This window comes from Dipodomys spectabilis, unplaced genomic scaffold (assembly GCF_019054845.1).
Source record: "Dipodomys spectabilis isolate Male_0828 unplaced genomic scaffold, ASM1905484v1 ptg000128l, whole genome shotgun sequence".
NCBI classification, from domain to species: Eukaryota; Metazoa; Chordata; class Mammalia; order Rodentia; family Heteromyidae; genus Dipodomys; species Dipodomys spectabilis.
Window position 1 is genome coordinate 1,054,862 of NW_024870805.1, and position 14,981 is coordinate 1,069,842.

The 14,981-nt window shown below is 58.1% G+C and overlaps 1 protein-coding gene and 1 long non-coding RNA gene across 2 annotated transcripts in view; both read left to right on the plus strand.

The window, feature by feature from the left end:
- Myom2 (myomesin 2) overlaps nt 1–4,867 on the plus strand; it is a 60,201-nt gene extending 55,334 nt beyond the window's left edge. Inside the window, exons 32-37 of the mRNA XM_042689863.1 lie at nt 543–648; nt 1,921–2,084; nt 2,467–2,503; nt 3,344–3,366; nt 4,385–4,440; nt 4,552–4,867. Of these exons, the coding sequence (XP_042545797.1) occupies nt 543–648; nt 1,921–2,084; nt 2,467–2,503; nt 3,344–3,366; nt 4,385–4,440; nt 4,552–4,863 (698 nt within the window). The 3' untranslated portion in view covers nt 4,864–4,867. The remainder of the gene's footprint in view (nt 1–542; nt 649–1,920; nt 2,085–2,466; nt 2,504–3,343; nt 3,367–4,384; nt 4,441–4,551) is intronic.
- Nucleotides 4,868–4,928: 61 nt separating this feature from the next.
- LOC122116217 lies at nt 4,929–6,783 on the plus strand. The gene is made up of 2 exons (XR_006148918.1): nt 4,929–5,353; nt 5,659–6,783. It is a non-coding gene; the product is annotated as an uncharacterized LOC122116217 (long non-coding RNA).
- The last annotated feature ends 8,198 nt before the right edge of the window (nt 6,784–14,981 follow it).

Genomic DNA, 14,981 nt, shown 5'->3' on the forward strand with positions numbered 1-14,981 from the left:
TCTCTCAGCTCTGGTAACTGCTTTTTTGTTGCTGTAGTGCTGTTAAGAAGCGTTTTAATTTGATGTAGGCTCTCGTCCGCTCCTGCCTTTGTTTCCTGGTGGTCTTTGCTGGTTCTTCCCACGCGTTGGGCTGACAGTGTAATGAGTCCCTGTCACCTGCACCCTCCAGCTCAGCTGCTCAGGGGCAGGTGCTGGCTCTTGAAAAATGGTGCGTTTCTCCCCATGCTCTGCAAAGGGCTTTTTGGAACATTCTGGTCTGTGGGCTTGCTTCCTGAGCATGTGTGATGGGGACAGACTTCGGCCCCCGCCCACGTGAGGTGTCTGCAGAAGGCACGCCTACTCTGTCCGGGGTGAGAGTGTGTGGAACAGGGCCCTGCCGCCCTCTGGAGATCTCAGCCCGCTCGGTCTGCTGCCCTCTGGAGATCTCAGCCCGCTCGGTCTGCCGCCCTCTGGAGATCTCAGCCCGCTCTGTCCGGGGTGAGAGTGTGTGGAACAGGGCCCTGCCGCCCTCTGGAGATCTCAGCCCGCTCTGTCATCCACAGGAGCGTCCGCCTCTCCACTGAAGGTTCTGTGCACCCCAGAGGGAATCAGACTCCAGTGTTTCATGAAGTACTTCACAGAAGAAATGAAAATCAACTGGTATCACAAGTAAGTCGGGGGTGAGGAGGCTTGGATGCACCCGGCCTGTGTGTCGTGGAGATGCTGCAGTTCTGAGCACCGTGAGCTTCGTGGGCAGTGGAGGGCGAGGGGAGGGGGGCTCACGGGGGAGGCGCTCCCGGTTACAGTTAGCCCTGCTCATAACCAGTTTGTCTGGAAGCCAGCAGAATGCTAAAGGCGTGGCCACTGTTTATAAACCAGACCCAAATTTCTAGCCACTGGCTTTTCACTAGGCTTGGGGAAAAAGACAAGGCCCTAAGCCCAGTAACAATAAAGCAGTATTAATAATAATTAATAAAGACCTCACCCAAGGGGTGACTCTTCCATCAGTGCCACAGGCTCTCAGCCAGAACCAAAGCAGGACCAGATCTACAGATCTCTGTGTCCACAGGACGGGATCGCCTGGGGCTTGGGGAGCAGGCCCTGTCCTTCTGTTCGCCTGGCCTCCATGTCAAGGCCCTGACAGCCTCGTCTTTAGCCAGCTGGAGAATTTACAGTTCTGTTCCATTTCCAAAGCACTAAGTCTGCTTGGGACTGAATTGTACTTCCAGTGGAGTGTCTGTTCCTGGGCATGTTTTGGCCCCTGTTCAAATTTTGCCACGCCAAGCCTGTCCTGATGAACTTGGACTCAAAAGGAGGACCTCGGCCCACTGGAGTCTGCGTGCACCTCCGCACGGCTCTGCGGTTCTGGGCTGAGTCTGTGCTGGGCAGGGCTTCCACAGCTTCCAGGCTCAGACGGTCCCAAGCAGAGCTTTGGCGGCAGGGATCACCCAAGCCCAAGTAAAGTCAGACCACGAGGCCACAGCATGCTGAAAAGTTGGCTTTCAATCCAGCGTACGGTGGCTGTATGCTGGATAAGACGTTCTTTTCAGGACTGAGTAATAGTCCATCACAGAGTGTACTCATCCATTTATCTGTCTGTGGCTACCCGGGCCTTTCTGCCAGGCTGCTGTGGAGTGAGGCTAGAGTGAGTGTTCATTTGAGCATTTACTCAACTGGGATCGCTGCATCGTGTCACAGTCTTGGAGTTAATGTTTTCAGGAACTTCTGTACTATGTGCATGGGATATTTTGAAGTTCAGCATGTGGGGATAACTAGTACGTGAAATAGTTAATACACCTTCAAACCAAGTATCACTTTAGGATTCAAGGTGTGCTTAGTAAATTTGCGGGAGTCAGACACATCTGCTGAGGCTTTGGTGTCCGCACGGGGTCTGTGAGAGACCTGGAAACAGAGCAGTGTGTTCTTGCGGTTTTCTTGAAGAGATGCCAAGATCTCCTCGAGCGAGCACATGCGTGTCGGCGGGAGTGAGGAGATGGCGTGGCTGCAGATCTGCGAGCCCTCGGAGAAGGACAAGGGGAAGTACACCTTCGAGATTTTCGATGGCAAGGACAACCACCAGCGTTCCCTCGACCTGTCTGGGCAGGGTGAGCGAGGGGTGCCGCGTCAGCGTCAGGTCAGGGTGAGCGAGGGGTGCCGCGTCAGCGTCAGGTCAGGGTGAGCGAGCGGTGCCGTGTCAGCGTCAGGTCAGGGTGAGCGAGGGGTGCCGCGTCAGCGTCAGGTCAGGGTGAGCGAGTGGTGCCGCGTCAGCCTCGGACGCACTGCGTCAGGCCAGTGCCAGGTGGGAGGGCCTGCCACATTAGCGCCCAGGACACCGCGTCAGCGGTCATGTGACGTGACAGAATGGAGACAAATCCAACCCTGAAGATGAGCGCGTTCCCATGGTTACGCTCAGCTTTCTATTAATTGACTCGCCCCGTGGCTAACCACGGTGAAGCAGCTTCTAACTTCTGAAATGTTCTCTTCCAGCCTTTGATGAAGCATTTGCGGAGTTCCAGCAACTCAAGTAAGGACTGCACGCGTGCTTACTCCCTGTCAGATAGGCTGGTCTGCTCGGGTCCCCCGCTGGGTCATCTAGTTATCACCTCAGAATGTGCTGTTCCTGGGACAGAAGGAGCCTAACATCCAATTGAAGATATTCTTCTAAACTAGAAATGCATTTGTAGACCGAGTTTCTAGGTCGATTGGGACCTTAAGTGATTAAAATGATACATTTCTGCAATGATTGCAACCACAGTGAGATGTTGCACAGAGCAGCTTCTTAAAAGAATGGATCGGGAGCCCGGGCGGGGACAGTCCCTGGCTCTGGCTAGGTTCGGTGGCACGTCTTTGTTGACTGGCCAGATTAACCAGAAACCAACAATTCAAAAATCGCCTGAGGTCTCCAATGTGAGCTGGTGAGCTTGTGGCAGACAATGACGGCTTCAGCCTCTAGTGTGGCTGACAGCCTTCCTGTGGGTCTCGGCATTTCCCATCTCAGAGTGAACGGTGGAAGTTGTAGGAAAAATGCACGGGCAGATTCCGTGCCCACAGACGGGACCTGTGGCGGTCAGGAGTGGACAGATGGCCTGGCTCTGTGCCGGGCGCTGTCGCGTCCCTTGTCATCACACCCTAAAGTGCAGTGTGACAATGACTTACTCCGTTTATGTTGCTGTAGGCATTGCAAGCACTCTAGAGAAGGTGTTAGGCATTCGGGAGGAAGTACGTGGGTCTCAGGCGCTGGGGAAGCCAGCGGCTTTCCTTCTGACTCCAGTGGCCACTAACAGCTCTCGAGCTCAGGGACGCAGCTGTGGCTGCATTTCTCAGCACTCTCTCTGTTCTCTCCTCCCCTCCCCGTCCCTCCCAGGGCCGCCGCGTTTGCCGAGAAGAGTAAGTATACCTGCGTGACAACAGACGGGACAGGACCCAAATTCCACACAAGTCATTTTGTGCCTCTAACCAGCATCCTTCCTGTCCTGGTCTGAGTGTGACCTCTGCCCCTGGCCTCAGTCTCCACCTGTTCCTCTTCCTGCCCCCACCTACCCTTGCAAGATGTTGCTCCCAGAGGCTGAGCTCTTCCCTCCGGACCAAGTCAGGCCTCGGGCCTTGGGCTGCGGGCCTCGGGCTCGGGCTCTGCCTCCTTCCTCAGCCGACTGTCATCATATTTTCTGCAATGTCATGCTGTCTCCCTGTCTCCTCACTGCGTCACCTCCTTGTTATCTGAATGCCCGTGGCCTCTGGTCTGCTTCTCCTCAGTGCCTGTGTCTTTGCTGCCCGCATCCTTTCCCCGGGGTGTGAACTCTCTCCTGGGGATGTGAGCTCTCTCTCGGGGGTATGAGCTCTCTCCTGGGGATGTGAACTCCTTCCCGGGGGTGTGAGCTCTCTCCTGGGGGTGTGAGCTCTCTCCTGGGGGTGTGAACTCTCTCTTGGGGGTGTGAACTCTCTCCTGGGGGTGTGAGCTCTCTCCCTGGGTGTGAACTCTCTCCCAGGGGTGTGAACTCTCTCCTGGGGGTGTGAGCTCTCTCCAGGGGTGTGAGCTCTCTCCCGGGGGTGTGAACTCTCTCCCATGGTGTGAACTCTCTCCCGGGGGTGTGAGCTCTCTCCTGGGGTGTGAGCTCTCTCCCGGGGGTGTGAGCTATCTCCCGGGGAGTGTGAGCTCTCTCCCAGGGTGTGAACTCTCTCCCAGGGTGTGAGCTCTCTCCCGGGGGTGTGAGCTCTCTCCCGGGGTGTGAACTCTCTCCCAGGGTGTGAGCTCTCTTCCGGGGGTGTGAACTCTCTCCCGGGGGTATGAGCTCTCTCCCGGGGGTGTGAGCTCTCTCCCGGGATGTGAACTCTCTCCCGGAGTGTGAGCTCCTTCCCTGCCGTCATGGTGCCCGGGCTCCCTTAACCTGGCACTCTCCCGTTGCAGACCGGGGCAAGGTGATCGGCGGCTTACCTGACGTGGTGACCATAATGGAGGGCAAGGTGAGAGCAGAGGCGGCGGGGCCGCCGTGGCGATGCGGGGTGCGGTCCCGCCGTGGCGATGCGGGGTGCAGCTGTCCTCCTGACTCTTTCTCTGCCACACCCCCTCTGCAGACCTTGAACCTGACCTGCACAGTGTTTGGAAACCCCGACCCGGAAGTGGTTTGGTTCAAGAATGACAAGGACATCGAGCTGAGCGAGCACTTCGCGGTGAAGGTGGAGCAGTCCAAGTATGTCAGCCTCACCATCAGCGGGGTCACCGCTGAGGACTCGGGCAAGTACAGCATCAACGTCAAGAACAAGTATGGAGGGGAGAAGATTGATGTCACCGTCAGCGTGTACAAGCACGGGGAGAAGATTCCAGAGCTCTCTGCACCCCAGCAGGCCAAGCCAAAGCTCATCCCCGCGTCCACCTCTGCGGAATGAGGGTCATGTGCAGCTGGGGGGGGAGGGGAGGGGAGGGGAGAGAAGGGGAGGGGCACGTTGTGTGAATGCTGTGTGCTGGGCCTGGAAGCCAGGACCATAGCGACGTCCCTGTGTCAGAGAGTCCCCACGTGACATCACATGTCCCGGAGTGATGTCATGCATGTCAGATGGTCCCTGAGTGATGTCACGTGTCATAGTCTGAGTGACGTCACACATGTCAGTCCACGAGTGATTTCACGCATGTCAGAAAGTCCCCAAGCAATGTCACGTGTGTCAGTCTCTGAGCGATGTAACACGTCAGATGGTCCCTGAGTGATGTCATGCATGTCAGATCCCAAATGACATTACACATGCCAGATAGTCCCTGAGTGACATGCATGTCATTCCCAAGTGATGTCACGCGTGTGAGGTAGTTGCAGAGTGATGGCATGCGCGTCATAGAGTTCCTGAGCGGCGTCACGTGTGTCGTGTGTGGTGTCACGCATGTTAGGTAGTTGCAGAGTGATGCGTGTCATAGAGTTCCTGAGCGGCGTCACGTGTGTCGTGTGTGGTGTCACGCATGTTAGGTAGTTGCAGAGTGATGCGTGTCATAGAGTTCCTGAGCGGCGTCACGTGTGTCATGTGTGGTGTCACGCATGTTAGGTAGTTGCAGAGTGATGCGTGTCATAGAGTTCCTGAGCGGCGTCACGTGTGTTGTGTGTGGTGTCACGCATGTTAGGTAGTTGCAGAGTGATGTGCGTCATAGAGTTCCTGAGTGGCGTCACGTGTGAATATGTGTGATGTCACGCATGTTAGGTAGTTGCAGAGTGATGCGTGTCATAGAGTTCCTGAGCGGCGTCACGTGTGTCGTGTGTGGTGTCACGCATGTTAGGTAGTTGCAGAGTGATGCGTGTCATAGAGTTCCTGAGCGGCGTCACGTGTGTCGTGTGGTGTCACACGTGTTAGGTAGTTGCAGAGTGATGTGTGTCATAGAGTTCCTGAGCGGCGTCACGTGTGTTGTGTGTGGTGTCACGCATGTTAGGTAGTTGCAGAGTGATGTGCGTCGTAGAGTTCCTGAGCGGCGTCACGTGTGTCGTGTGTGGTGTCACGCATGTTAGGTAGTTGCAGAGTGATGCGTGTCATAGAGTTCCTGAGCGGCGTCACGTGTGTCATGTGTGGTGTCACGCGTGTTAGGTAGTTGCAGAGTGATGCGTGTCATAGAGTTCCTGAGCGGCGTCACGTGTGTCGTGTGTGGTGTCACGCATGTTAGGTAGTTGCAGAGTGATGTGTGTCATAGAGTTCCTGAGCGGCATCACGTGTGTCATGTGTGATGTCACGTGTGTTAGGTAGTTGCAGAGTGATGTGTGTCATAGAGTTCCTGAGCGGCGTCACGTGTGTCGTGTGTGATGTCACGCGTGTTAGGTAGTTGCAGAGTGATGTGTGTCATAGAGTTCCTGAGCGGCATCACGTGTGTCATGTGTGGTGTCACGTGTGTTAGGTAGTTGCAGAGTGATGTGTGTCATAGAGTTCCTGAGCGGCGTCACGTGTGTCGTGTGTGGTGTCACGCATGTTAGGCCTCTGAGTTTTCACTGTGACTTTCTGTGCACAGCTGCTCAGCTTGCATGCACAGGAGGGTGACCGGCAGGTAGTGGTGGGGGCAGGCGGCCAGGGCAGCATGGTGGTCTGGGTCGTGGGGACATGGGGGTGCGCTCAGTGTCCAGAGCTGTTCCCATGCGTGGGCTCAGTGTCCAGAGCTGTCCCTGTGTGTGGGCTCAGTGTCCAGAGCTGCTTCCGTGAGTGGGCTCAGTGTCCAGAGCTGTTCCTGTGCGTGGGCCATGCTGGTGGCCGCAGCCCTGGTGGTCTGGAACCTCGCTGGGGACCCGGTGTTTCCCGGGGCCACTGTTTTCTTCTGGTTTCAAGCCAATAAAATGTTAAAATTCACCGTGTGTGGTTTTCTGAGCCTAAATCCTGCTTAAGTAACTCTTCCCTCCTGGCCAGTTCGGTGATGGGTTTTCGTGCAATTTCACAGCTGCACGTGTGTGGACAGTGAGCTGAGGCCCCGGGACCCAGGTGCATATTGCTTCCAGAAAGCTCCTGCTGCCCCCTGCAGCTCCTTGCGGGGGAGGGGAGGAGGAAGTCTCCATATCACAGATCCCAGAAGCGTGCACCTTGTGAGGGTCAAGAAAACTCATCCAGGACTCGGACCCTCTGCTGAGGGAGTGTGTGCGTGCATGTGTGCGTGTGGATGCATGCATGTATATGCATATGTGCACAGTGCACATGTGTACTGTGTGCATGTGTGCACATTTGCACCTATGTGCATGTGCACTGTGCGAGTGTGCCTGTGTATGTGTGGTGTCTCGGTTCTGCTCTAGTGGCTAAATAATCAGGAAGGGATTCTGGAGGGGGCAGGCATGCATCTGTGAGCAGTGCTGTGGCGGTCCAGGCGGGAAAGAAGTGTGGCTAATTCCAGAAGTTCTCAGGGTGAGGGGGGCGCTCTCTGCTTTGCAGAGCTGCCAAGTCCTCTGGTGTAAAAGCCCAGCCATTGTGATTTGGCATAAAAGCTGCTTTTCAGTCCAATGGGCTTCCACTGTTGGGGGCCATTGTATCTCTGTGGGTCATTAAGGCCAAACCAAATTTTATGGCATCTTGTTGTTTTCTTGAAGGTGCTCATAGGCAGGCGGAATCTTGAATGTGGTGATGACACAAAGCTTGTCCTTAGTGAGGGCATTCGGCTCCCACAGAGGCCAGCTGCAGGTCTCAGCCAGAATCCTTCCTGGGGTAGGGGAGGGTCAGGAGGTCTTGGTGGTGACAATGCCCCATGGTACAGCAGATTTGTGAGTTCCCAGCGTCAGTTTTGATGAACAGAAGTTGCTTGTCTTCAGGTTTAAACCGTCCTTTTGCTGCTGCTGTTGTGTAGCAATTGTGGTTCTCAGGAAAGTATTAAAATGTTTAGGAATGTCTTAAAGCCCAGATTTAAAAAGCACACTTTTGTAAGAGCAGTTTCAGGTTCACAGCAAAATGGAGAGGAAGGAGCAGGTTTTTATGCATTCCTTTCCCTGTCTCGCAGTCTTCCTCCCGTTAAAGTTCCAACAAAGCCGGGGGAGGAATCCTGGTCCCCGTCCCCTGTTCCTGGGGATCTCAGGAGGAGGAGGGGTGTGGGAGAGGGCGTGCCCGGGGCTGGTCCTGGCTCATGGGCCTTTTCTGGGGTGGCCAGGCTGGGGCTCCTGGCTCCCTTGTCCACGGTCTCCTCCACCTCCCGAGTCCCACGCGGGGGCCCCTGGGCGAGCGGGTGGGGCCGTGGGGTCTGGCGGTTTTTGTTTCCTCTCCTGGCATCTGTGGCTGGCTGAGGCGGGGGTGGGGTGGGGGTGCACAGGCCTGCGGCTCTCCGTCGGGCTCCCGGCTTCTCCTGGCTCTGGCTGTGCCGTTCACCCCTGGCCAGGCTCCATTCCTTCCCTGTGAACACTGACCTTGGAGCCTGCTTCCCTCAGTCTGGCTTGGGTGGAGCTGTGAGGTTGTCGGCTGCGCTGGTTCTCAGCCACTCTCATGAAGGAGGACAGAGCCTCCCGCTTGGCTTCCCTGCCACACCCTGTGGGTCCACCAGGTGGCGCTCAGACCTCGGGCACGGCTGTGCCGGGAGGCCGCTTCCTCGGGGGAGGCCTCGCCTCCTTTGAAGGAAGATTGTTGAAGGCATCGAGCTCCTGGCGATAAGGACAGGGCTGACGTTGGTTTCCAGGACATAGCAGGTCATTTTGCCAGCAATAACACAGCGTCGCCACCGCAATGCACGTAAGGAGGGATGAAACACACCTTCGGAGGCAGTGCACAGCTCTATTACATCCGCAAAGTCGTAAAGCCGTGGGATCCGTCGGCGCACTGAGTCTGGGGCCTGGATTTTAAATATCCACCTTTCAAGGAGCACGTCAAAGGCCGGCGAACTTCATTCTTCAGAGGAGGAATTTTCAGTGCTGGGATTTCACACGCGGCATGTGATGCTCACAACGTGACACGGGGACGTGGGCAGGGCTTCCTGGGTCTCTGGGGAGCTGTGTCCGCCCTGGCATCCTTGGCCGTCCATCCATCCACAGTCTCTCTGTGGGCTTCTGCACCTAGGATCAGAAAAGGTTTTCAGGTTTGTGGATTTGGGACTGTAAGCTGCTTGAAGCTACTAGAAACGTCTCTCCCTCTCTGTGTCACAGTAAACAAGGTTAACTTCATCTTCTTATTAACAAAATATAACTGGTCGTTTATGGTTAAGTAACGGAAGGAAAAATTAGCTCCGCTAGTCTCACCTTTCTCTGGCTTAAAATGGATTAGAATCCGATTTAGGCTCACTTTACCTGTGCAGTCACGACCATATGGATTCAATTAGAAAGGTCTATCGTGGGGTTTATTAAAGAGCATATTAACAGGCCACATTAAAAATCAAAATTGAAGCAGAATTCTAGATCAGCTCAACATTCACCCCCGCAGCCTCAGGCAGCCCTGGCTTTGTCACCTTCGGCCCCAGCCTCAGGCAGCCCTGGCTTTGTCTTGATGTCTTTAAGCCCCTTCCACCCCAGCCACCATCACGCTGATTTGTCTGCTTTCATTTTACTGAAATAGTCCTCTCCTTGCCCAGTAACACACAGCGCGGTCCTTCCGCTCCTGTCAGAAGTAAGCAGTGTGACGATGGTTACCCCTGGGGGGGGGATTCCTCCTGGCCCTGGGGGGGATTCCTTGTGGCCCTGGGGGGGATTCCTCCTGGCCCTGGGGGGGATTCCTCATGGCCCTGGGGGGGATTCCTCGTGGCCCTGGGGGGGATTCCTCGTGGCCCTGGGGGGGGATTCCTCCTGGCCCTGGGGGGGATTCCTTGTGGCCCTGGGGAGGGATTCCTGCTGGCCCTGGGGGGGAGGGATTCCTCGTGGCCCTGGGGGGGATTCCTCCTGGCCCTGGGGGGGGGGATTCCTCATGGCCCTGGGGGGGAGGGATTCCTCGTGGCCCTGGGGAGGGATTCCTGCTGGCCCTGGGGGGGAGGGATTCCTTGTGGCCCTGGGGGGGATTCCTCCTGGCCCTGGGGAGGGATTCCTCGTGGACCTGGGGGGGGGAGGGATTCCTCCTGGCCCTGGCTCTAGAATGAGTGTCGTGGGCAGCCACAGTGGACGGCCTTTCTTCTCTGCCTCAGTTTCCTTGTGTGCAGGAACGAGTCAGGAGTCCTCACGCTGGGCCTCAGCCATGTGTTTGTGGGGCTGCCTCACCTCCCCCGTGACCCCTGAGCACCCCTGCATCGGGAGTGCCCACCAGGCTGGGCTTCCACCGCTCAGTGTGTTTTGGGGACCTCTGGCTTCCACATAGGATCGTGTTCCAGGGTCTCCTCAGTCCCTCTCCCATCCCCTGTTGATGACTGGTAATAATTTTCCAGCTCCACCTTTGCTGAGCTGAGTGGTGTTTGGATGTAGCATCAGGAAGTAGCCACCCTCCTCTTACTGAGCAGCGTGGACACTTCCCCACTGCCTGTCCCAGGGAGGTGGAGGCTCCAGGCCGAGGCTCGATGACAGCCCGGGCGCTCCGTCCTTACCCCGAGGCTCGGTGACAGCCCGGGGCGCTCTGTCCTTACCCCGAGGCTCGGTGACAGCCCGGGCGCTCCATCCTTACCCCGAGGCTCGGTGACAGCCCGGGTGCGCCGTCCTCACCCCGAGGCTCGATGACAGCCCGGGCGCTCTGTCCTTACCCCGAGGCTCGGTGACAGCCCGGGTGCGTGCGCCGTCCTCACCCCACCGCTGCTGCTGCAGAGGCAGTGGAGCCCCCAGGCCCCCGCTCTCCTGGCTTTCTTCCCTGTACACTGGTAAAGCTCATCCTCCAACAGCACAGGAAGCTGGTCTCTGGCCCCACAGGGCCAGGAGTTGAGAAGCTGCATTTGAAGGCCGTTCCCTGCCGAGCTGCAGCCCTCGGGAACCCGACAGAGACAGCGCAGCTTTGTGGAGGAGCCCAGGGCCGGAAGCGGCCCCCAGCTGCTGTGGGGGCCACGTGGAGGCCAGGTCGGTGCAGGCAGCGCCACGGGCCACACCATTCACAGCGGGTTTCAGAATCCAGGAGTGAGGCCCGAGCAGCCCTCGCCCTCCAGAACCCTCAGAGCGCAGAGCAGCCTGAGGCCTCGGGAAGGCCGAAACCTAGGGAGGCTGGGCTGCTGCAGGGCCCCAGAGAGGCCGCTGTGCAGAGCGGAGGATTTGCTTTGGTTTTCTGTGCTGATAGCCACATAGTCTGCAAATAACAAGTTCCTTTCTTTCTTGGTGACTGTATCTTGATGCACCTGCAGTCCACCTGCAGAGGAAGGAGAGGAGGAGCAGGCTTGGGAAGCAGAGGGTGTGCGAGGCTAGCCTTCCCAGACGTTCCCGAGCGTGCGTGTGTGCGTGGCCAGCCTTCCCAGACGTTCCCGAGCGTGCGTGTGTGCGTGGCCAGCCTTCTCAGACATTCCCCGAGCATGCGTGCGTGCGAGGCCAGCCTTCCCAGACATTCGCCGAGCGTGTGTGCGAGGCCAGCCTTCCCAGACATTCCCCGAGCGTGAGTGTGTGCGAGGCCAGCCTTCCCAGACATTCCCCGAGCGTGTGTGCGTGGCCAGCCTTCCCAGACGTTCCCCGAGTGTGCGTGCATGGCCAGCCTTCCCAGACGTTCCCGAGCGTGTGTGCGTGCGAGGCCAGCCTTCCCAGACGTTCCCCGAGCGTGAGTGTGTGCGTGCGAGGCCAGCCTTCCCAGACGTTCCCCGAGCGTGCGTGTGTGCGTGTGAGGCCAGCCTTCCCAGACGTTCCCCGAGCATGCGTGCGTGCGAGGCCAGCCTTCCCAGACGTTCCCCGAGCGTGCGTGCGTGCGAGGCCAGCCTTCCCAGACGTTCCCCGAGTGTGCGTGTGTGTGAGGCCAGCCTTCCCAGACGTTCCCCGAGCGTGCGTGTGTGCAAGGCCAGCCTTCCCAGACGTTCCCAGAGCGTGAGTGTGTGCGAGGCCAGCCTTCCCAGACGTTCCCCGAGTGTGCGTGCATGGCCAGCCTTCCCAGACGTTCCCAGAGCGTGAGTGTGTGCGAGGCCAGCCTTCCCAGACATTCTCCGAGCGTGCATGCATGGCCAGCCTTCCCAGACGTTCCCAGAGCGTGCGTGTGTGCGTGGCTAGCCTTCCCAGACGTTCCCCGAGCGTGCGTGCGAGGCCAGCCTTCCCAGACGTTCCCGAGCGTGCGTGCGTGTGTGGCCAGCCTTCCCAGACGTTCCCCGAGCGTGCGTGTGAGGCCAGCCTTCCCAGACGTTCCCTGAGCGTGCGTGCGTGTGTGGCCAGCCTTCCCAGATGTTCCCTGAGTGTGCGTGCGTGCGTGCGAGGCCAGCCTTCCCAGACATTCCCTGAGCGTGCATGCATGTGTGGCCAGCCTTCCCAGACGTTCCCCGAGTGTGCGTGTGTGCGTGCGAGGCCAGCCTTCCCAGACGTTCCCGAGCGTGCATGTGTGGCCAGCCTTCCCAGACGTTCCCTGAGCGTGTGTGCGTGTGTGGCCAGCCTTCCCAGACGTTCCCCGAGTGTGCGTGTGTGCGTGCGAGGCCAGCCTTCCCAGACGTTCCCGAGCGTGCGTGTGTGGCCAGCCTTCCCAGACGTTCCCTGAGCGTGTGTGCGTGCGAGGCCAGCCTTCCCAGACGTTCCCCGAGTGTGCGTGTGTGCGTGTGTGGCCAGCCTTCCCAGACGTTCCCCGAGTGTGCGTGTGTGCGTGCGAGGCCAGCCTTCCCAGACGTTCCCGAGCGTGCATGTGTGGCCAGCCTTCCCAGACGTTCCCTAAGCGTGTGTGCGTGTGTGGCCAGCCTTCCCAGACATTCCCCGAGTGTGCGTGTGTGCGTGCGAGGCCAGCCTTCCCAGACGTTCCCGAGCGTGGTCCCGTGAGCTCTGGGAGGTCTCATTTGTTGGGCGGCCCAGGGCGCTGTCTAGAATTTAAAATCACAAACAGTTATTGGGTTTCCAGGAAGTGTCATCTGAAGGACTCAACTCTCGAGCCGGCTGCACCTCTGCCTACACTGACCCTGTGCCGGACCTCATAGGATTGCAGTCTCCATAGGCTTGGTGGGTCATGATGTTTTATAAGTATGTGTCTCGGAACTATCTGGAAATGTCTTGTTGGGAAGGGCGGCACTTGTATTTCCTCTCATGGAGCTCTGCTCTGCCTCTGCTTTTGCTATTAGCCATGTATTCTTCTCCTCGAAGGGTTCGGGGGCTCTGAGATGCAGCCAGAGCTCACCTGCTTCCATCCGTGCCTACAGGGCTACCGAACCCTTTTATTTATGTTGAGACAATTAGAATATTAAAAAATTAGGGCTGGGAAGGTGGCTCAGTGGTAGAGCGCTTGCCTTGCATGCCTGAGGCCCTGGGTTGGATTCCCAAGCACCACATATGCAAAAAGAAAAAAGCCGGAAGTGGCGCTGTGGCTCAAGTGGTAGAGTGCTAGCCTTGAGCTGAAGAGCTGAGGGACAGCGCCCAGGCCAGAGTTCAGGCCCCACGACCAGATCCTCCCCCCCCCCGCCCCCGAAAAAAAAACCAAAACCTAAGCTTCTACAGGCGTATCAGCTCCTCGCCATTGACTTAGAAAGCAGTAAATCCCCGTGCGTATAACACGTTGTGCCCCATGTTTCCCAATTACTTTTGCCCGAAGTTTGGGTTTATTTATTTCTCAAGCACGGGCATTCTGTTTGTCTTCCTCGTGGCACTGCTTTCTGGGTCATTAGTTCCTGGGTTGTGTCCGAATCTCCCTCCTCGTTCTCGGCCTTGTGCTCCTCTTCCTGCCTGGGGTGGCGTTGGGCTCACTGCATCCCCATCCAGTCCATCCGCAGCCCCAGCGCCAGCCAGCCTTCCCTGCCTCCCAGTGCTCGCCTGTGGAGCTTCTCCCCTTCCCGAGGCCTACGGGCTCTGTGGCTTCCTGCAGGGAGCTCGCGCCTTCCGCAGGGTGGGGGTCCAATTCTGTTGACTTAAAAGAATCCTTTTGAAAAGGAGCCATGGTATGTCCACAGCGAGAATGAGCGAGTAGTGGCTTCCGCAGCCGCACCCCGCGTGCTCACAGCCTTTCCCAGGACTGAGGTCCCCACCCGAGAGGGGGGTCAGCCCCGGAGCGGCTCGGTCCCGCCCCAGACCCACGGCCCACGCACAGCCTGCTGGAGTGCACGTCCCGGGTAAACTGTCTCCGAGAGCCAACTCGGCCCAGCTTCTCCCTCCTGCCCCCAGCTTCTCCCTCCTGCCCCCAACTTGCCGCACCTCCCACGGCCCCACGCTTGTGTTTCTTGCACACCACTGCACCTCCACGGTACCACGCTTGTTTCTTGCACACTGCCGCACCTCCCACGGCCCCACGCTTGTGTTTCTTGCACACCACTGCACCTCCACGGTACCACGCTTGTGTTTCTTGCACACCACTGCGCCTCCATGGCCCCACACTTGTGTTTCTTGCACACCGCCGCGCCTCCACAGCCCCACGCTTGTGTTTCTTGCACACCGCCACGCCTCCCACAGTCCCACGCTTGTGTTTCTTGCACACGGCAGCCTCTCAGGGTCCCACGCTTGTGTTCCTTGCGCACCACTGCGCCTCCTACGGCCCCACGCTTGTATTTCTTGCACACTGCCACTCCTCCCAGGGTCCCACGCTTGTTTCTTGCACACCGCCGTGCCTCCCACGGTCCCACGCTTGTGTTTCTTGCACACCGCAGCAGCTCCTCCCACGGTCCCACGCTTGTGTTTCTTGCACACCACCACTCCTCCCACAGTCCCACGCTTGTGTTTCTTGCACACGGCAGCCTCTCACGGCCCCACGCTTGTGTTTCTTGCACACCGCCGCGCCTCCCACAGTCCCACGCTTGTGTTTCTTGCACACCGCCACTCCTCCCAGGGTCCCACGCTTGTGTTTCTTGCACACTGCCGTGCCTCCCACGGCCCCACGCTTGTGTTTCTTGCACACCACTGCACCTCCACGGCCCCACGCTTGTGTTTCTTGCACACCGCCGCGCCTCCACAGTCCCACGCTTGTGCTTCTTGCACACCGCCACTCCTCCCAGGGTCCCACGCTTGTGTTTCTTGCACACCGCAGCGCCTCCACAGTCCCACGCTTGTGTTTCTTGCACACCGCAGTGCCTCCCACGGTCCCACGCTTGTGTT